Genomic DNA, 23,384 nt, shown 5'->3' on the forward strand with positions numbered 1-23,384 from the left:
TGAAAAAAACAGTTTGCATGTGTAATGGATGTGAAATGGCTAGCTAGTTAGCGGGTACGCGCTACTAGCATTTCAATCAGTTACGTCACTTGCTCTGAGACTTAAGTAGGGTTTCCCCTTGCTCTGCAAGGGCCGCGGCCTTTGTGGAGCGATGGGTAACGACGCTTCGTGGGTGATTGTTGTTGATGTGTGCAGAGGGTCCCTGGTTCGCGCCCGTGTCGGGGCGAGGGGACGGTTTAAAGTTATACTGTTACATTGATGCTGTTGACCCGGATCACTGGTTGCTGCGGAAAAGGAGGAGGTTGAAAGGGGGGTGAGTGTAACGGATGTGAAATGGCTAGCTAGTTAGCGGGTACGCGCTAGTAGCGTTTCAATCAGTTACGTCACTTGCTCTGAGACTTAAGTAGGGTTTCCCCTTGCTCTGCAAGTGCCGTGGCCTTTGTGGAGCGATGGGTAACGATGCTTCGTGGGCGACCGTTGTTGATGTGTGCAGAGGCCGTGGCCTTTGTGGAGCGATGGGTAACGATGCTTTGTGGGCGACCGTTGTTGATGTGTGCAGAAGGTCCCTGGTTCGCGCCCGTGTCGGGGCGAGGGGACGGTTTAAAGTTATACTGTTACATTGATGCTGTTGACCCGGATCACTGGTTGCTGCGGAAAAGGAGGAGGTTGAAAGGGGGGTGAGTGTAACGGATGTGAAATGGCTAGCTAGTTAGCGGGTACGCGCTACTAGCATTTCAATCAGTTACGTCACTTGCTCTGAGACTTAAGTAGGGTTTCCCCTTGCTCTGCAAGGGCCGCGGCCTTTGTGGAGCGATGGGTAACGACGCTTCGTGGGTGATTGTTGTTGATGTGTGCAGAGGGTCCCTGGTTCGAGCCCGGGTATGGGCGAGGGGACGTACTAAAGTTATACTGTTACACATGTTCTTCACAAAGAGGGCAACAGATGCTACTGAGCCAGATGTCTATGTGTCAGGGGAGAAGCTCCAGGTGTTATCTGATTTTAAGTACCTTGGCATCATACTTGATTCCAACCTCTCTTTAAAAAGCAGGTGAAAAAGGTTATTCAAATAACCAAATTCAACCTAGCTAATTTCTGATTTATACGAAATTGTTTGACTACAGATGTAAAAATACTGTACTTCAAATCTGTGATACTCCCCCACTTAACATACTGCTTGACTAGTTGGGCCCAAGTTTGCTGTACAACACTTAAACCCATTCAGTCTGTCTACAAACAGGCTCTCAAAGTGCTTGATAGGAAGCCCAATAGCCATCATCACTGTCACATCCTCAGAAAGCATGAGCTCCTGAGTTGGGAAAATCTTGTGCAATACACTGACGCATGTCTTGTATTCAAGATCCTAAATGGCCTGGCTCCCCCTCCACTCAGTATTTTTGTTAAACAGAAAACCCAAACATATGGCAGCAGATCCACAAGGTCTGCCATGAGAGGTGACTGTGTAGTTCCCTTAAGGAAAATCACCTTTAGTCAATCTGCTTTCTCTGTGAGAGCTTCCCATGTCTGGAATACACTGCCATCAGACACACATAACTGCACCACATATCACACTTTCACAAAATGCATGAAGATATGGCTAAAGGTCAATCAGATTTGTGAACATGGTCCCTAGCTGTGTATTGCCGCTTTCCATGTTGTCTGTTGTCTGTAGCTGGTGAGGTATGGAAACACTTTGTTGCTTTTTTGAATTTTGTCTTAATGCTTTTGGTTCTATGTTTCTCTGTCTGCATGCTATGTCTTGCTTGTTCTATGTCGCTCTGCGTGTGCTCACTGCTCAATGATTGTCTATATTGTAATTGTTTTTAATAACCTGCCCAGGGACTGCGGTTGAAAATTAGCCGGCTGGCTAAAACCGGCACTTTTACTGAAACGCTGATTAATGTGCACTGTCCCTGTAAAAATAAACTCAAACTCATGAGTAGGTGTGTCCAAACTTTTGACTGGTACACACACACACACATATATATATATATACACATACATACATACATACATACATATATGCATATGTGTGTGTACCAGTCAAAAGTCCATCATTACTATATATAGAATAACACACACCTGACTCCAGACTTGAAGTCCTCTATCAGTCTGTTCTTCTCATCCTGGTCCTCCACCCAGTAACCACTGGGGATGACAAACTCAGACACCACTCTGCACTCTGGACAGGACCTGACCACAGACAGAGACACACAGTTAACCACAGCATTGTATACTATGTCCAGTCATTCTGTGCTACTTCATAACTGCTGAGTACCACAATGCAACTACAGTGGCATCCTGTTGAAACTCTCTGAAGTGATCAGGGTTACATGATTAACTGATAGAGTATTACACAGTAATAACAGGAGGTTAGACATGCCTTTATATTAGCCCCCTGGTGGATACTGTGGTAAATCAACTATCACATCCTCACTATTATATAGAAGCTCTACTACCATAGTACACTGCTCAAAAAAATAAAGGGAACACTAAAATAACACATCCTAGATCTGAATGAATGAAATATTCTTACTAAATACTTTTTTCTTTACATAGTTGAATGTGCTGACAACAAAATCACACAAAAATGATCAATGGAAATCAAATTTATCAACCCATGGAGGTCTGGATTTGGAGTCACACTCAAAATTAAAGTGGAAAACCACACTACAGGCTGATCCAACTTTGATGTAATGTCCTTAAAACAAGTCAAAATGAGGCTCAGTAGTGTGTGGGGCCTCCACGTGCCTGTATGACCTCCCTACAACGCCAGGGCATGCTCCTGATGAGGTGGCGGATGGTCTCCTGAGGGATCTCCTCCCAGACCTGGACTAAAGCATCCGCCAACTCCTGGACAGTCTGTGGTGCAACGTGGCGTTGGTGGATGGAGCGAGACATGATGCCCCAGATGTGCTCAATTGGATTCAGGTCTGGGGAACGGGCGGGCCAGTCCATAGCATCAATGCCTGCCTCTTGCAGGAACTGCTGACACACTCCAGCCACATGAGGTCTAGCATCGTCTTGCATTAGGAGGAACCCAGGGCCAACCGCACCAGCATATGGTCTCACAAGGGGTCTGAGGATCTCATCTCGGTACCTAATGGCAGTCAGGCTACCTCTGGCGAGCACATGGAGGGCTGTGCGGCCCCCCAAAGAAATGCCACCCCACACCATGACTGACCCACCGCCAAACCGGTCATGCTGGAGGATGTTGCAGGCAGCAGAACGTTCTCCACGGCGTCTCCAGACTCTGTCACGTCTGTCACGTGCTCAGTGTGAACCTGCTTTCATCTGTGAAGAGCACAGGGCGCCAGTGGCGAATTTGCCAATCTTGGTGTTCTCTGGCAAATGCCAAATGTCCTGCACGGTGTTGGGCTGTAAGCACAACCCCCACCTGTGGACGTCGGGCCCTCATACCACCCTCATGGAGTCTGTTTCTGACCGTTTGAGCAGACACATGCACATTTGTGGCCTGCTGGAGGTCATTTTGCAGGGCTCTGGCAGTGCTCCTCCTGCTCCTCCTTGCACAAAGGCGGAGGTAGCGGTCCTGCTGCTGGGTTGTTGCCCTCCTACGGCCTCCTCCACGTCTCCTGATGTACTGGCCTCCATGCTCTGGACACTACGCTGACAGACACAGCAAACCTTCTTGCCACAGCTCGCATTGATGTGCCATCCTGGATGAGCTGAACTACCTGAGCCACTTGTGTGGGTTGTAGACTCCGTCTCATGCTACCACTAGAGTGAAAGCACCGCCAGCATTCAAAAGTGACCAAAACATCACCCAGGAAGCATAGGAACTGAGAAGTGGTCTGTGGTCACCACCTGCAGAACCACTCCTTTATTGGGGGTGTCTTGCTAATTGCCTATAATTTCCACCTGTTGTCTATTCCATTTGCACAACAGCATGTGACATTTATTGTCAATCAGTGTTGCTTCCTAAGTGGACAGTTTGATTTCACAGAAGTGTGATTGACTTGGAGTTACATTGTGTTGTTTAAGTGTTCCCTTTATTTTTTTGAGCAGTGTATATTAGCAACCGTCAACACTTGATGATCATGTTTTCAAACTGCTTGGTGTTTATAGTAGTTATCAACTCACTTGTTCTCAAACTGCTTGGCGCAGCGCCACTGGCGGATGCAGGAGAGGCAGTATGTGTGGCAGCAAGAAGAGAGGATCCCGAAGCGTCTCTCTGAGGCAGCAGCTTTCTCATAAACCACCTCCATACAGATAGAACACACCTTGTCCTGGCTGTGCTGCGCTGCAAACGCCTTCTCCATGTCCGCCTCAAACACCAACATACACATCTGACAGAGGCGGGTGATACATGTACCTATTAATATCCAAAACAGTATCATCTTCAGCCAACAGTTTTGTTTGACTTGTCCATTGTCCTCCACATAGGACACACTTCTATCAACATAAAGATGCATCAGACAGTGTAATTAGAGACTACAGAAGCATGTGGCCTCATACCTTCTCGTGAGCTCTCCTCTGCTCAGGGTCGTGTGGGTGGAGCACCTGCAGACGGCAGATGTCACACATATCACCGTGGAGATAGGGACAGGTGTTTCCATAGTTACACTGTCCTGCAGCGGCGTAGGGACAGAGCTGTGGCTGGGGGCCAGGGACATGGTAGGGGCCGGCCGTGGCAGAACACTCCAGACCGGTCCTGATGGCATCCAGGTAGGAGTGTGGAGGTTTGGCATGGGCACTGTTGTCATGGTACTCCGTCCAACAGTCCGCCTCTGAGCCACCCCCACCGAAGGGCATCATTGTACTGTCACACCCCAGGGCTGGAACACACAGGCACAAACAGAGAGAGACAGTTCAAGTCAAGGCCACAGAATACTGGATTCACCATTCATACTACTGGCTGCATCACATGGACACCTCCTAGTGACAAACTACATACTAAAACCATTGGTTTAAATCTGAGACACAACTATACAGTTGAAGTCAGAAGTTCACATACACTTAGGTTGGAGTCATTAAAACTTGTTTTACAACCACTCCACAAATTCCTTGTTAACAAACTATAGTCTTGGCAAGTCGGTTAGGACATCTACTTTGTGCATGACAAGTAATTTTTCCAACAATTGTTTACAGACAGATTATTTCACTTCAAAATGCACTTTATCACAATTCAAGTGGGTGAGAAGTTTACATACACTAAGTTGACTGTGCCTTTAAACAGCTTGGAAAATTCCAGGAAATGATGTCATGGCTTTAGAAGCTTCTGATAGGCTAATAGACATCATTTGAGTCAATTGGAGGTGTACCTGTGGATGTATTTGGAGGTGTACCTGTGGATGTATTTGAAGGCCAACCTTCAAACTCAGTGCCTCTTTGCTTGACATCATGGGAAAATCAAAAGAAATCAGCCAAGACCTCAAAAAATAAATTGTAGACCTCCACAAGTCTGGTTCATCCTTGGGACAATTTCCAAACACCTGAAGGAACCATGTTCATCTGTACAAACAATAGTACGCAAGTATAAACACTTTGGGACCACGCAGCCGTCATACCGCATTCTGTCTCCTAGAGATGAACGTACTTTGGTGCGAAAAGTGCAAATCAATCCCAGAAAAACAGCAAAGGACCTTGTGAAGATGCTGGAGGAAACAGGTACAAAAGTATCTATATCCACAGTAAAATGAGTCCTACATCAACATAACCTGAAAGGCCGCTCAGCAAGGAAGAAGCCACTGCTCCAAAACCCCCATAAAAAAGCCAGACTACGGTTTGCAACTGCACATGGGGACAAAGATCGTACTTTTTGGAGAAATGTCCTCTGGCAAGATGAAACAAAAATAGAACTGTTTGGCCATAATGACCATTGTTACGTTTGGAGGAAAAAGGGGGAGGCTTACAAGCCAAAGAACACCATTCCAACCGTGAAGCACAGGGGGTGGCAGCATCATTTTGTGGGGGTGCTTTGCTGCAGGAGGGACTGGGGCACTTCACAAAATAGATGGCATCATGAGGGGGGAAAATTATGTGGATATATTAAAGCAACATCTCAAGACCTCAGTCAGGAAGTTAAAGCTTGGTCGCAAATGGGTCTTCCAAATGGACAATGACCCCAAGCATACTTCCAAAGTTGTGGCAAAATGGCTTAAGGATAACAAAGTCAAGGTATTGGGGTGGCCATCACAAAGCCCTGACCGCAGAAGTGAATAAGCGTGTGCGAGCAAGGAGGCTTATTATGCAAGCAGAAAGTACTCTACATGACCAAATGTATGTGGACGCCTGCTCGTCAAACATCTCATTCCAAAATCATGGGCATTAATATGGAGTCGGTCCCCCCTTTGCTGCTATAAATGCCTCCACTCTTCTGGGAAGTGTCTTGCAAAAATATTCATCCGCCATGGCGTTTTTTTTCTTTCCTATTTTGTTTATTACATCCTGTAATTTAAATAGATTTTTATTTGGATTTCATGTAATGGACATACACAAAATAGTCCAAATTGGTGAAGTGAAATTAAAAAAATTACTTGTTTCAAAAAATAAATAAAAAATGGAAAAGTGTTGCGTGCATATGTATTCACCCCCTTTGCTATGAAGCCCCTAAATACGATCTGGTGCTACCAATGACCTTCAGAAGTCACATAATTAGTTAAATAAAGTCTACCTGTGTGCAATCTAAGTGTCACATGATCTCAGTGTATATATATATATACATATACACACATGTGTCTGAAAGGCCCCAGAGTCTGCAACACCACCAAGCAAGCAGCACCATGAAGACCAAGGTGCTCTCCAAACAGGTCACGGACAGAGTTGTGGAGAAGTACAGATCAGGGTTGGGTTATAAAAAAATATCAGAAACTTTGAACATCCCACGGAACACCATTATATCATTATTAGAAAATGGAAAGAATATGGCACCACAACAAACCTGCCTAGAGAGGGCCGCCAACCAAAACTCACGGACCAGGCAAGGAGGGCATTAATCAGAGAGCCAACAAAGATAACCCTGAATGAGCTGCAAAGCTCCACAGCGGAGATTGGAGTATCGGTCCATAGGACCACTTTAAGCTGTACACTCCACAGAGCTGGGCTTTACGGAAGTGTGGCCAGAAAAAAAATCATTGCTTAAAGAAGAAAAATAAGTAAACACGGTTGGTGTTCGCCAAAAGGCATGTGGGAGACTCCCCAAACATATGGAAGAAGGTACACTCTGGTCAGATGATACTAAAATTGAGCTTTTTGGCCATCAAGGAAAACGCTATGTCTGGTGCAAACCCAACACCTCTCATCACCCAGAGAACACAATCGCATGGCGGTTGCAGCATCATGCTGTGGGGATGTTTTTCATCGGCAGGGACTGGGAAACTAGTCAGAATTGAAGGAATGATGGATGGCGCTAAATACAAGGAAATTCTTGAGGGAAACCTGTTTCAGTCTTCCAGAGATTTGAGACTGGGACAGAGGTTCACCTTCCAGCAGGACAATGACCCTAAGCATACTGCTAAAGCAACACTTGAGTGGTTTAAGGGGAAACATTCAAATGTCTTGGAATGGCCTAGTCAAAGCCCAGACCTCAATCCAATTGAGAATCTGTGGTATAACTTAAAGATTGCTGTACATCAGCGGAACCCATCCAACTTGAAGGAGCTGGAGCAGTTTTGCCTTGAAGAATGGGCAAAAATCCCAGTGGCTAGATGTGCCAAGCTTATAGAGACATACCCAAAGAGACTTGCAGCTGTAATTGCTGCAAAAGGTGGCTTGACAAAGTATTGACTTTGGGGCGGTGAAATGTTATGCACACTCAAGTTCAGTTTTTTTGTCTTATTTCTTGTTTGTTTCACAATTAAAAATATTTTGCATCTTCAAAGTGGTAGGCATGTTGTGTAAATCAAATGATACAAACCCCCCAAAAATCATTTTTAATTCCAGGCAACAAAATAGGAAAAATGTCAAGGTGGTGAATACTTTCGCAAGCCACTGTAGATGTTGGAACATCGCTCCCGAGTGGCGCAGCGGTCTAAGGCACTGCATCTCAGTGCTAGAGGCGTCACTACAGACCCTGGTTCGATTCCAGGCTGTATCACAACCGGCCATGATTGTGAGTCCCGTAGGGCAGCGCACAATTGGCCCAGCGTCGTCCGGGTTAGGGTTTGGCCGGGGTAGGCCGTCATTGTAAATAAAGACTTCTTAACTGACTTGCCAAGTTAAATTAAAGTTCAATCAATTAAACAAATTGCTGTGGGGACTTGCTTCCATTCAGCCACAACAGCATCGGCGTTCCAATTCAGTCGGCGTTCCAATTCATCCCAAAGGTGTTCAATGGGGTTTAGGTCAGGGCTCTGTGCAGGCCAGTCAAGTTCTTCTACACCGATCTCAATAAACCATTTCTATATGGACCTCACTTTACGCATGGGGGAAAAGGCCTTCCCTAAACTGTTTCCACAAAGTTGGAAGCACAGAATCATCTAGAATGTCATTGTATGCTGTAGCATTAAGATGTCCTTTCACTGGAACTAAGGGGCCTGAATCATGAAAAACAGCCCCAGATCATTATTCATCCTCCAAACTTTACAGTTGCCACTATGCATTTGGGCAAGTAGCATTCTCCTGGCATCCACCAACCCAGATTTGTCCGTCATACTGCAAGGTGGTGAAGCGTGATTCATCACTCCAGAGAACGCGTTTCCACTGCTCCAGAGTCCAATAGCAGCGAGCTTTACACAACTCCATCCAACGTTTGGCATTGCACACGGTGATCTTAGGCTGCTCGGCGATGGAAACTAATTTCATGAAGCTCCCGACGAACAGTTCTTGTGCTGACGTTGCTTCCAGAGGCTGTTTGGAACTTGGTACTGAGTGTTACAAGCGAGGACATACGATTTTAACGAGCTACAGCACTCTGCGGTCCCGTTCTGTGAGCTCGTGTGGCCTAACACTTCGCGGCTGAGCCGTTGAAGCTCCTAGACGTTTCCACTTCACAATAACAGCACTTACAATTGACCGGGGCAGCTCATGCAGGGCAGAAATTTGATGAACTGACTTGTTGGAAAGGTGGCATCCTATAAGTTAGGCCATTCTACTGCCAATGTTTGTCTATGAAGATTGCATGGCTGTGTGAAGTCTTATCAGAAATGTGTTTCTTAGTTCTCAGCTTTTCATTTCCTTAAAACCGGTCAAACTGATGATATTGGGACATTTCGTACAGGAACAATCTTTCCACTGTTTTGGAGTTAATGCCTTTTCTCCCCGGTCCCTAAAGGAAACAAGTCAACTTCACAGGTGTTAACTAGATTACTAAACACATTCATTAGATCAATGTAAGACAATCTGTGAAGTCTAATTTATTTAGTCTTCTAGGCAACAAGACAGAGCTTCTCTTCTATGTATCTAACTATAGTTGACAAACAAATGGCCAACCAAATGTTGGAAATTATAAGCAGAAACTTAAGCAGAAACTTAATTTAAATTATAGTAAATTAATGATAGTAGGCTAAATTACTATGGTGGATCGAACTGCGCAGGTAGCCTACTTTCTGAAGTGATCTGTTTGAAAATAGAAGAATATTTCGAAGATAAATACACAACGTAGAGACAGAGTACGAGGGGTCAAGAGGACGAGAAGTCAATAGACTCAACGATTATTTGGAAATAATGGTTTTTCTGTAATAGGGAATCATTTATCAAATGGGTCAGAGACATGGGAGGAATTTGTCTATACAGTGAGCCTGAAATAGGATACTTGTTATTTGGCCATTGGCTCAGTTGTACTGCAAGGACTTCTAATTGGTCACCCACAGGCTAGGGCTGGGTTATAAAACTAGATCCTGTCCCTTTGATCTGTGGAGATAATCACAGGGGAGAACCACAGGAGAGAACCACAGGAGAGAACCACAGGGGAGAACCACAGGGGAGAACCACTGGAGAGAACCACACGAGAGAATCACTGGAGAGCATCACTGAGGACAGGGGAGAATTACCATCTACTTCCAAGAATGATTTGTCCTATTTGAATAAACCTGTTTACCTCCCCCGATTTTCTTTGGGGTCTGTGTTATTAAAGAAGAACATCAACTGCTAAAAACAATCAGATGAAAACATCACACAACACCTATGCCATTTTTTAATTTCACCTTTATTTAACCAGGTAGGCCAGTTGAGAACAAGTTCTCATTTATAACTGCGATCTGTCCGAGATAAAGCAAAGCAGTGCGACAAAAACACAGAATTACACATAAATAAACGTACAGTCAATAACACAATAGAAAAGAAAAATAGAAAAATCTATGAACAGTGTGTGCAAATGTAGAAGAGTCGGGAGGTAAGGCAATAAATAGGCCATAGAGGCGAAATAATTACAATTTAGCATTAATAATGGAGTGATAGATGTGCAGATGATGATGTGCAAGCAGAGATACTGGGGTGAAAAAGAAAAAGAGGGTAAGTAATGATGGGCTCACCTTGGGGTCATGATAGGGGCTGCACCAAATGTTTGATGTATTATAATAATTGATTGAGTTTGAGTTTATTTTTACAGGGACAGTGCACATTAACCAACTCTTCAGTAAAAGTGCCGGTTTTAGCCAGCCGGCTAATTTTCAACCGCAGTCCCTGATTATGCTTATGTTGTATTAATAGAAGGGGAAGGGCTATAAGACCCCTCCCCCACTACATTTATAGGGTCCTGGACTACAGATTAGCAATATATATATATACATTATAAGGTGTAACATTGTTCCACAGATCTTTTCTAGTCTCTGCTTCTTATAACAAACGGTCTGAAGGATGTGTGAGTTATTGCAGTCAAAACAGGGTGTCTGTGAGAAAGCGCCTCAAGGCTAAAAGAGATTCATAGACACAGAACCCTGCAGGGGAGTGAAAGAGATAAGAGACTAGTCAGACATACCACTATAAAGCAACTTGGGGAAAATTACTGCTGAGCCCTTAGAAAAGACTGGAACTATTGTTCTCTCCTGCAAGTTTATAAAACTGTATATAGCCTCTACTGTATATAGCCTCACTATTGTTATTTTTCACTGTAGTTTTTTTTTTTTTTACTTACCTATTGTTCACCTAATACCTTTTTTGCACTGTTGGTTATAGCCTGTAAGTAAGCATTTCACTGTAAGGTCTACACCTGTTGAATTCGGAGCACGTGACAAATAAACTTTGATTTGATATGCATGGGCTTGGTCTCATGAGTAGAAGGTTTTGAAGTAGGCAGTTACATCACTAGGGGTTGACTAAAAGCAACTTTTCCTATTTTGCAGAACTCAGGAGAGAAATCATTTGTATGTTTGATCCTTGACTTCTGTCTACAGCTGTATTTTGATTAAAATTGATATGATTTATAAGTGCACATTGAGAATTCATTATTAAATAGAAGCCCAAGAAAAGAAGCCCAACAGTAACAACATGGGGATGAGGTAGTAGGGTGTGCTATTTACACATTGGCTGTGTACAGGTACAATGATAGGTAAGCTGCTCTGACAGCTGATGCTTAAAATTAGAGAGGGAGATATAAGACTCCAACTTCAGAGATTTTTGCAATCGTTCCATTCATTGCTGCAGAGAACTGCAAGGAAAGGCGGCCAAAGTAAGTGTTGGCTTTGGGGAGGACCAGTGCAAAGGCTGCAATGTACCTGCAGGAGCGCGTGCTATGGGTGGGTGTTGCTATAGTGACCAGTGAGCTGAGATAGGGCAGGGAATTTACCTAGCAAAGACTTAGATGACCTGGAGCCAGTGGGTTTGGCGACGGATATGTAGTGAGGGCAAGCCAACGAGAGCATACAGGCCACAGTGTTGGGTAGTATATGGGGCTTTGGTGAAAACGGATGGCACTGTGATAGACTACATCCAGTTTGCTGAGTAGAGTGTTGGGTGCTATTTTGTAAATTACATCGCCAAAGTCAAGGATCGGTAGGATGGTCAGTTTTACGGGGGTATGTTTGGCAGCATGACTGAAGGAGGCTTTGTTGCGAAATAGGAAGCTGATTCTAAATTCTAATTTTGGATTGGAGATGCTTAATGTGAGTCTGGAAGGAGAGTTTACAGTCTAACCAGACACCTAGGTATTTGTTGTTGTCCACATATTCGAGGTAAGAACGGGCAGCAATTGGTTGAAGAGCATACATTTAGTTTCACTAGCATTAAAAGCAGTTGGAGGCAACGGGAGGAGTGTTGTATGGCGTTGAGGCACGTTTGGATGTTTGTTAGCACAGTGTCCAAAAGGCCTGATCTATACAGAATGGTGTCGTCTGCGTAGAGGTGGATCAGAGAATCACCAGCAGTAAGAGCGACATCATTGATACAGTTGAAGTCAGAAGTTTACATACACCTAAGCCAAATGCATTTAAACTCAATTTTTCACAATTCCTGACATTTAATCCGAATAAATTTCCCCGTGCTTATGTCAGTTAGGATCAACAATTTATTTTAAGAATGTGAAATGTCAGAATAATAGTAGAGAGAATTATTTATTTCAGCTTTTATTTCTTTCATCACATTCCCAGTGAGTCAGAAGTTTACATACACTCAATTAGTACTTGGTTGCATTGCCTTTAAATAGTTTAACCTTTTCTCAATAGGGGGTGCTGTTTACACTTTGAAGATTTTTCGTTCCCAGATTAAACTGCCTCGTACTCAATTCTTATTACTATTGGATAGAAAACACTCTCTAGTTTCTAAAACCGTTTGAATTATTTCTCTGAGTGAAACAGAACTCATTCTACAGCACACTTCCTGTCAAGAAGTGAGATTTCTGAAATTGAGGTCTCTGTTCCAGGGTCAGTTTATAAATTCCCTTATAAGCTATGGGGCTACATGCACTGCATACGCCTTCCCCTAGATGTCAGTAAGCGGTGAGACTTTGAATGGAGCGGATAGCACCATCTGGGGGAGTATAAAACCTCTTGGAACGGAAGTACCGACTTTTTCGACGAGGCGCCTGACGCATGAGGGAGACCGGCATGGCGTCTTCAAAAGCTTTCGGTTTAGCAGTTCTATATCTCCTGATTTAATTTGTTTTTTGTCTTAAAAACTTCATAAGGTAGTTAATTTAAACCGACTTATAGCAGTTTATAGCAGTTTATTGCGATTTTCTGGAGTTTCTTTGTCAGGCGTTATCACGAGTTGGGCACCTCTCCGGTACATCGGCGTTAGCAGCTAATTTCTACAGGAGTAGAGGACATCTTTCAACCAAAAGACGATTGTTCTGGACAAAGGACCACTTGCCCAAGATTCTGATGGAAGATCATCCAAAAGTAAGAGCTATTTATGATGTTAATTCGTATATCTGTGGAAAGATGTAAAATTATTAGTCCGCCATTGATTTAGGCATGGTCTCGCTGTAACGCACGCTGAATGTCGAGTAACGTTAATTTAAAAAATCTAACACAGCGGTTGTATTAAGAACTAATGTGTCTTTCATTTGCTGTCCAACCTGTATTTTTTAGTCAAGTTTACGATTAGTTATCGATTAGATTAGGTGCCTCTCCAAGATGGCGCTGGCCAGATTGCCTGAAATGTTGCTACTAATCACATTGTATAACCACGATTTGTGCTGCTAAATATGCACATTTTCGAACAAAACCTATATGCATTGTGTAATATGATGTTACAGGACTGTCATCTGATGAAGTATATCAAGGTTAGTCAAAAATTATATATCTTTTGCTGGATTGTTACGATCGCTAACCTTTGCTACTGGTAAACGGCTTGTGTTTCCGGCTATTGTGGTAAGCTAATAAACACTTAACGCTGTAAAACAGTTAACAAAATCTGAAATATTGGCTGGATTCACAAGATGTTGGTCTTTCATTTGCTGTACGCTGTGTATTTTTCAGAAATGTTTTATGATGAATATTTCGGAATTTGACGTTGGTCTCTGTAATTATTCTGGCTGCTTCGGCACTATTTCAGATTGCAGCTGCAATGTAGAACTGTGATTTATACCTGAAATATGCACATTTTTCTAAAAAAACATATGATATACAATAAATATGTTATCAGACTGTCATCTGATGAAGTTGTTTCTTGGTTAGTGGCTATATATATCTTTATTTGGTCGAAATTGTGATAGCTACCTATGCAGGAAAAAAATGGTGGGGAAAAAAGGTTGTGTCTTTTGCTATCGTGGTTAGCTAATAGATTTACATATTGTGTCTTCCCTGTAAAACATTTTAAAAATCAGAAATGATGGCTGGATTCACAAGATGTGTATCTTTCATCTGGTGTCTTGGACTTGTGATTTAATGATATTTAGATGCTAGTATTTACTTGTGACGCTATGCTAGGCTATGCTAGTCAGCTTTTTTTACTGTGGGGGGTGCTCCCGGATCCGGGATTGGGACCAATTAGAAGTTAACTTGGGTCAAACGTTTCGGGTAGCCTTCCACAACCTTCCCACAATAAGTTGGGTGAATATTGGCCCATTCCTCCTGACAGAGCTGGTGTAACCGAGTCAGGTTTGTAGGCCTCCTTGCTCGCACACGCTTATTCACTTCTGCCCACAAATTTTCTATGAGATTGAGGTCAGGGCTTTGTGATGGACACTCCAATACCTTAACTTTGTTGTCCTTAAGCAATTTTGCCACAACTCTGGAAGTATGCTTGGGGTCATTGTCCATTTGGAAGACCCATTTGCGACCAAGCTTTAACTTCCTGACTGATGTCTTGAGATGTTGCTTTAATATATCCACATAATTTTCCACCCTCATGATGCCATCTATTTTGTGAAGTGCACCAGTCCCTCCCTGCAGCAAAGCCCCCCCACAACATGATGCTGCCACCCCCGTGCTTCACGGTTGGGATGGTGTTCTTCAGCTTGCAAGCCTCCCCCTTTTTCCTCCAAATGTAACGATGGTCATTATGGCCAAACAGTTCTATTTTTGTTTCATCAGACCAGAGGACATTTCTCCAAAAAGTATGATCTTTGTCTCCATGTGCAGTCCTAAACCGTAGTCTGGCTTCTTTATGGCGGTTTTGGAGCAGTGGCTTCTTCCTTGCTGAGAGGACTTCCAGGTTATGTCGATATAGGACTTGTTTTACTGTGGATATATTAACTTTTGTACCAGTTTCCTCCATTATCTTCACAAGGTCCTTTGCTGTTCTGGTATTGATTTGCACTTTTCGCACCAAAGTATGTTCATCTCTAGGAGACAGAATGCGGTATGACGGCTGCGTGGTCCCAAAGTGTTTATACTTACGTACTATCGTTTGAACAGATGAACGTGGCACCTTCAGGCATTTGGATTGTCCTAAGGACGAACCAGACTTGTGGAGGTCTTGTGGAGGTTTTGGCTGATTTATTTTGATTTCCCCATGATGTCAAGTAAAGAGAGACTGAATTTGAAGGTAGGCCTTCAAATACATCCACAGGTACACCTCCAATTGACCCGAATGATGTCAATTAGCCTATCAGAAGCCTTCTAAAGCCATGACATCATTTTCTGGAATTTTCCAAGCTGTTTAAAGGCACAGTCAACTTAGTGTATGTAAACCTCTGACCCACTGGAATTCTAATACAGTGAAAGGGAAATAATCTGCCTGCAAACAATTGTTGGAAAAATGACTTGTGTCATGCACAAAGCAGATGTCCTAACCGACTTGCCAAAACTATATTTTGTTAACAAGAAATTTGTGGAGTGGTTGAAAAACGAGTTTTAATGACATTTACATTACATTTACATTTAAGTCATTTAGCAGACGCTCTTATCCAGAGCGACTTACAAATTGGTGCATTCACCTTATGATATCCAGTGGAACAACCACTTTACAATAGTGCATCTAACTCTTTTAAGGGGGGGGTTAGAAGGATTACTTTATCCTATCCTAGGTATTCCTTAAAGAGGTGGGGTTTCAGGTGTCTCCGGAAGGTGGTGATTGACTCCGCTGACCTGGCGTCGTGAGGGAGTTTGTTCCACCATTGGGGTGCCAGAGCAGCGAACAGTTTTGACTGGGCTGAGCGGGAACTGTACTTCCTCAGAGGTAGGGAGGCGAGCAGGCCAGAGGTGGATGAACGCAGTGCCCTTGTTTGGGTGTAGGGCCTGATCAGAGCCTGAAGGTACGGAGGTGCCGTTCCCCTCACAGCTCCGTAGGCAAGCACCATGGTCTTGTAGCGGATGCGAGCTTCAACTGGAAGCCAGTGGAGAGAGCGGAGGAGCGGGGTGACGTGAGAGAACTTGGGAAGGTTGAACACCAGACGGGCTGCGGCGTTCTGGATGAGTTGTAGGGGTTTAATGGCACAGGCAGGGAGCCCAGCCAACAGCGAGTTGCAGTAATCCAGACGGGAGATGACAAGTGCCTGGATTAGGACCTGCGCCGCTTCCTGTGTGAGGCAGGGTCGTACTCTGCGAATGTTGTAGAGCATGCACCTACAGGAACGGGTCACCGCCTTGATGTTAGTTGAGAACGACAGGGTGTTGTCCAGGATCACGCCAAGGTTCTTAGCACTCTGGGAGGACACAATGGAGTTGTCAACCGTGATGGCGAGATCATGGAACGGGCAGTCCTTCCCTGGGAGGAAGAGCAGCTCCGTCTTGCCGAGGTTCAGCTTGAGGTGGTGATCCGTCATCCACACTGATATGTCTGCCAGACATGCAGAGATGCGAGATGCGATGACTCCAACCTAAGTGTATGTGAACTTCTGACTTCAACTGTAGGTCCTGGATGGCAGGAAGCTTGGCCCCTATGATGTACTGAGCTGTACGCATTACCCTCTGTAGTGCCTTATTGTCGGATGCCGAGGAATTGCCATACCAGGCGGTGATGCAACCGGTCAGGATGCTCTCTATTGTGCAGCCGTATAACTTTTTGAGGACCCATGCCAAATCTTTTCAGTCTCCTGAGGGGGAAAAGGTGTTGTCGTGTCCTCGTCATGACTGTCTTGGTGTGTTTGGACCATGATAGTTTGTTGGTGATGTGGACACCAAGGAACTTGAAACTCTCGACCTGCTCCACTACAGCCCCGTCGATGTTAAAACCTGTTGGGGACCAGGGGGTGCTATTTTCACTTTTGGGGAAAATCGTATGATTTTTAAACGGCCTCGTACTCAATTCTTGCTCGTACAATATGCATATTATTATTACTATTGGATAGAAAACAGTCTCTAGTTTCTAAAAACGTTTGAATTATTTCTGTAAGTGAAACAGAACTCCTTTTACAGACCATTTCCTAACCGGAAGTGAGATTTACAAAAGCGAACTCTCTCTTCAAGAGCTTGTCTATAAAAGGGCATGTCACTTATGACTGTAGAAACACGTCATACGCCTTCGCCTGGGTGTCATGCGGAAGTGAGAGAAGAAATCAGTTGATTATCTCGATCAGGGACACAACCTCTTGGACTGAGACGTGCGCACTTTTATTTTTTTCCTGGGCGCGAAGTAGGACCTGTACTCGGCTCATGGAAGAACCTTTTTAAAGGTGAATATGATCTCTGGCTTCGATTTTCTTTGATACATGTCACAATATCATCCTAAAGTATGTTTTTTCAATATAGTTTAATTATATTATTGAAATGTATTTTGGACTTTAGACGTGATGCGTCGCAAGAATTGGTTCAAGAACGAGAGGCTAGCAAAGCACGGCCAGTGTGCTTGCTAATTCTGAGGGAAATCGTTCGTTATGGATCCAAATAAAGTCGGTTCTGAACAAAGGACCCCTTGGAGAACATTCTGATGGAAGATCAACAAAGATAAGGACCCGATTTGGGATGCTTTTTCATATATATCTGTCGAACTGTGCTATGCTACCGTTTGACTAGAATCAATGCTGCTGTGTGCTAGCTATTGTAGTAAGCTAATATAACGATATATTGTGTTTTCGCTGTAAAACACTTCAAAAATCGGAAATATTGGCTCTGTTCACAAGATCTTATTCTTTCATTAGCTATCCACCATATATTGTTCTGAAATGTTTTATGATGTGTAATTAGTAGTTGACGTTGGTGTCTGTATTTTCTCTGGCTACTGCCGTGCAATTTCTGACTGTAGCTGTGATGGTGGCTATGATGGTAGCAGTAATGTAAAACTGATTTATAGCTAAAATATGCACATTTTTCGAACAAAACAGATTTATTGTGTAACATGTTATAGGACTGTCATCTGAGGGAGTTTTTTCTAGGTTATTTAGGTTGGTTCTAGGTTAGTTAGGTTAGCTACTTGCATGCTACCGTTGCTGTGAAAAATGTCTGTCTGTCTTTTGTATTTGGTGGTGAACTAACATAAATATATGTGGTGTTTTCGCTGTAAAACACTTCAACAATCGGAAATATTGTCTGTATTCACAAGATATTTGTCTTTCATTAGCTATCCACCATATATTTGTCTGAAATGTTTTATGATGTGTAATTAGGTAGTTGGTGTCTGTATTTACTCTGGCTACTCCCGTGCGATTTCTGACTGTAGCTATGATGGTAGCAGTAATGTAAAACTGATTTATAGCTAAAATATGCAATTTTTTTGAACAAAACATAGATTTATTGTGTAACATGTTATAGGACTGTCATCTGAGGTAGTTTTTTCTAGGTTATTTAGGTTGGTTCTAGGTTAGTTAGGTTGGCTTGTGCATGCTACCTGCAGCCTACTTGTGCTGTGAAAAATGTCTGTCTGTCTTTTTTTATTTGGTGGTGACCTAACATAAATATATGTGGTGTTTTCTCTGTAAAACATTTAAAAAATCGGACATGTTGGATGGATTGACAAGATGTTTATCTTTCAAATGCTGTATTGGACTTGTTAATGTGTGAAAGTTAAATATTTCCCCAAATTTTTTTTAATTTGCCGCTCTGCCTTTTCAATGGAATGTGGGAGGAGTGCCGCTAGCGGCACCCCTGGCCTAAACAGGTTAATGGGTGCGTGTTCAGCCCTCCTTTTCCTGTAGTCCACGATCATCTCCTTTGTCTTGCTCACGTTGAGGGAGAGGTTGCTGTCCTGGTTCGACATTGCCAGGTCTCTGACCTCCTCCCTTTAGGCTCTCATCGTTGTCGGTGATCAGGCCTACCACTGTTGTGTCACCAGCAAACTTAATGATGGTGTTGGACTCGTGTTTGGCCACGCAGTCGTGGGTAAAAAGGGAGTACAGGAGGGGACTAAGCACACACCCCTGAGGGGCCCCGTGTTAAGGATAAACTTATCTTATAAAAAACAATCAATCAATGGCTGTCATTGCTCCAATATGTACTTAACCATAAACATCAATGCCTTTCTTAAAATCAATACACAAGTATATATTTTTAAACCTGCATATTTAGCTAAAAGAAATCCAGGTTAGCAGGCAATATTAACCAGGTGAAATTGCGTCATTTTTCTTGCGTTCATTGCACGCAGAGTCAGGGTATATGCAACAGTTTGGGCCGCCTGGCTCTTTGCGAACTAATTTGCCAGAATTTTACGTAATTATGACAACATTGAAGGTTGTGCAATGTAACAGGAATATTTAGACTCATGGATGCCACCCGTTAGATAAAATACGGAACGGAATAAACGTTTTGTTTTCGAGGTAATAGTTTCCGGATTAGTCAAAGGTATATGGTTTAGAGAGAAATAGTCGACGCGTTATAATTCCTGTAATAACTTGCGGCTGAATTTGAAAGGGGTTCCTTTGTTATTTTACCGTTCATGTCTTCCATAGAGAATGTCTTGATCTACTTCAAATAAGTTTCGTGCAAGCTTAAACCGCCTCGACGTTTTGATACCCGTGTAAATCTCACTAGGATAAGGTAACGTTTGTCAACATATTTTCATAAATCCACTCTACAATTTTTTTTATCTTCGCTTATATTTAGCCAATATTGATCAGAGTTACCTTGTCCTATGGATATCTACACAGTTATAAAATTGGCAAGGTGGTGTAAGCCTACACGAAACACAGACCTTATTTTAAGTGAATCCAAAAATATCCTAAGGAATAAATGAAGGAACCGCTTTTCAGATTTTGCTAGAAGGTGTCATGGGAATTATGACTCGCACTTTGATCGTCAATTCTTACCATGCCCATTATTAAAATAGGATTTCCTGCATATAGAAATGACAGTTTTTGTTTTCAACATTCATCACAGGTAACTTAAACTCTATTTTTATTCAAACAGTTGAGAGTATTTGTCTCCTAAGCAGACTCTTCAGTATCATTGTCACTTCAGAGCTGTGTGTGTGTGTGTATATTTATGTAATATATTAAGTTAAAATATAAGTGTTCATTGTTCATTCAGTATTGTTGCAGTTGTCATTATTACAAAAATGTGTGTGTGTGTGTGTGTGTGTGTATGATATATATAAAACTATATATTTTTTTTTTAATAAAATTGGCCGATTAATCGGTATCGGCTTTTTTTGTCCTCCAATAATCGGTATCAGCGTTGAAAAATCATAATCGGTCGACCTCTACTCTGGACGGCTCTGACTTAGCATACGTGGACAACTACAAATATCTAGGTGTCTGGTTAGACTGTAAACTCTCCTTCCGGACTCACATTAAGCATCTCCAATCCAAAATTAAATCTAGAATTGGCTTCCTATATCGCAACAAAGCATCCTTCACTCATGCTGCCAAACATACCCTCGTAAAACTGACCATCCTACCGATCCACGACTTCGGTGATGTCATCTATAAAATAGCCTCCAACACTCTACTCAACAAACTGGATGCAGTCTATCACAGTGCCATCCGTTTTGTCACCAAAGCCCCATACACTACCCACCATTGCGACCTGTACGCTTTCGTTGGTTGGCCCTCGCTTCATACTCGTCGCCAAACCTACTGGCTACAGGTTATCTACAAGTCTCTGCTAGGTAAAGCCCCGCCTTATCTCAGGTCACTGGTCACCATAGCAGCACCCACTCGTAGCACACGCTCCAGCAGGTATATCTCACTGGTCACCCCCAAAGCCAATTCCTCCTTTGGTCGTCTTTCCTTCCAGTTCTCTGCTGCCAATGACTGGAACGAACAAAAATCTCTGAAGCCTAAACAGGTTAATGGGTGCGTGTTCAGCCCTCCTTTTCCTGTAGTCCACGATCATCTCCTTTGTCTTGCTCACGTTGATGGAGAGGTTGCTGTCCTGGTTCGACATTGCCAGGTCTCTGACCTCCTCCCTTTAGGCTCTCATCGTTGTCGGTGATCAGGCCTACCACTGTTGTGTCACCAGCAAACTTAATGATGGTGTTGGACTCGTGTTTGGCCACGCAGTCGTGGGTAAAAAGGGAGTACAGGAGGGGACTAAGCACACACCCCTGAGGGGCCCCGTGTTAAGGATCAGTGTGGCAGAAATGATGCCGTCTACCCTTACCACCTGGGGGCGGTCCGTCAGGAAGTCCAGGATCCAGTTACAGAGGGAGGGGCTTCAGCCCCAGGGTCCTTAGCTTAGTGATGAGCTTTGTGGGTGCAATAGGTTGACAACAAAGTCACTATAAACAGACACCCCTTATTATTTTTAACTAATTTGTGTATGTATTTGTCTTAATCTAAATTGTATATTCCACATGCTTTAGTCATTATGCTTTAGAACATGCTTTAGTCCATCAGGCCAATAGATGGCGCTGTTGCACTGTGGCAGTAGGAGAAACAGCAAGTTCTGGCCAAGCATGCGCTCCATTCTTCAGAATAAAGGAAAAAGCCAGACCTATGCAGACGTAAACTTGTGTACGTTCTTTCTACTATTACAGGTACGTAACAGAAGTTTCTAAAACATTCGAAATATTGAAAGAATATGTACTAACATGCTATTTAACAACTTTGTCAAGGTATTATCACGTTCAGAAAGGTTTGTTGTTTTTGTGTCCGTTTCTCTTTGTAGTCCGTAATAGTGTACAATCCATGCCACATCCGACGAGCGTCAGAACCAGTAGTAGGATTCGATCTTAGTCCTGTATTGACACTTTGCCTGTTTGATGGTTCATCTGAGGGCATAGCGGGATTTCTTACAAGCGTCTGGATTAGTGTCCCCCTCCTTGAAAGCGGCAGCTCTGTTGCCTGTAATCCATAGCTTCTGGTTGGGATATGTACGTACGGTCACTGTGGGGACGACGTCGTCGATGCACTTATTGATGAAGCCGATGACTGAGGTGGTATACTCCTCAATGCCATTGGATAAATCCTGGAACATATTCCAGTCTGTGCCCACAAAACAGTCCTGTAGCGTAGCATCCGCGTCATCTGACGAGTCCCTGGTACCTCCTGCTTTAGTTTTTGCTTGTAAGCAGGAATCAGGAGGATAGAATTATGGTCAGATTTATATGCGTCTCTGTGTGTAGAGTAAAGGTGGTCTAGATTTTTTTAACCTCTGGTTACACATGTAACATGCTGGTAGAAATGAGGTAAACACATTTAAGTTCCCCTGCATTAAAGTCCCTGGCCACTAGGAGCGCCGCTTCTGGATAAGCATTTTCTTGTTTGCTTATGGCCTTACACAGCTCATTGAGTTTGGTCTTAGTGCCAGCATCGGTTTGTGGTGGTAAATAAACGACCTACGAAAAATATAGATGAAAACTTTTGGTAGACTAGCTGTTATTGACAAATAGTTTCACACCCACCCCTCGTCCTACCAGACATAGCTGTTCCGTCCTGCCGATGCACAGAAAACCAAAATAATATTATCCGTTCGCCGTTCAGCCACGACTGGTGAAACATAAAATATTCAATTTTTTATGTCCGTTGGTAGGATAGTCTCAAGCGGAGATCATCCAGTTTATTCTCCAGTGATTGCACGTTGGCCAATAGAATGGATGGTAGAGGCGGGTTACCCACTCGCTCCTTCGCGTCGGACTTAAAAGAAAGAAATCTTCATCCAGTTGGAGGTGATTTCCAGAAGATCTTGTTCTGATTTCCAGAAGATCTTGTTCTGATTTCCAGAAGATCTTGTTCTGATTTCCAGAAGATCTTGTTCTGATTTCCAGAAGATCTTTTCAGTCATAAGAGACGGTGGCAGCAACATTATGTACAAAATAAGTTAAATAATGCAGGAAAAAAGGAATAAAAATATATATATAATTGTGTTTTATGCTTATTGCAGACTAGGCAGCTAGTATTACAGTGGTACCCCAACGCTGTGGGCGACAAACTGAGCATTCCTTTTCAATAATCAATGTTCATTGATACTACTAAAACAAGAGTATCTGCTCTGCGTGCATTTTGAGTAGTTGAGACAAAAAAGGTTGAAAAGTTAATTTTGCTGTACTAGAGGAGAAGTTGACTGATATGGCTGATTCTGTTGGACCAAACCTCAAATGCAACTAGCGAGTTGAAACCGCTTTGTCAGAGGGGAAGATGTGATCTCTCAACTTTGTTGGCATGAGAGGAAGGGGAGGGGCTTGGTGTGTGTGTGTAAACCATAGAGGAAGGTGCAAAGCGAGAGGTCTCACTCTTGATAAAATCTGTCCAAAATAAGGCCAATGCTTTTCTATGGGCTTATTTTGTCCTGCCTTT

At 43.2% G+C, this 23,384-nt stretch overlaps 1 protein-coding gene across 2 annotated transcripts in view; it reads right to left on the reverse strand.

Moving 5' to 3' along the window:
• Positions 1–23,384, reverse strand: part of LOC139552821 (E3 ubiquitin-protein ligase makorin-2-like) — a 77,093-nt gene that overhangs the window by 32,305 nt on the left and 21,404 nt on the right. For both annotated transcript variants that reach the window (XM_071364885.1, XM_071364893.1), the window contains exons 4-6: positions 4,475–4,794; positions 4,100–4,305; positions 2,081–2,191 (exon numbers count right to left, since the gene is read on the reverse strand). In XM_071364885.1, coding sequence (XP_071220986.1) covers positions 2,081–2,191; positions 4,100–4,305; positions 4,475–4,794 — 637 coding nt within the window. The remainder of the gene's footprint in view (positions 1–2,080; positions 2,192–4,099; positions 4,306–4,474; positions 4,795–23,384) is intronic.

The sequence above is a fragment of the Salvelinus alpinus genome, chromosome 2, assembly GCF_045679555.1.
Source record: "Salvelinus alpinus chromosome 2, SLU_Salpinus.1, whole genome shotgun sequence".
Classification (NCBI taxonomy): domain Eukaryota; kingdom Metazoa; phylum Chordata; class Actinopteri; order Salmoniformes; family Salmonidae; genus Salvelinus; species Salvelinus alpinus.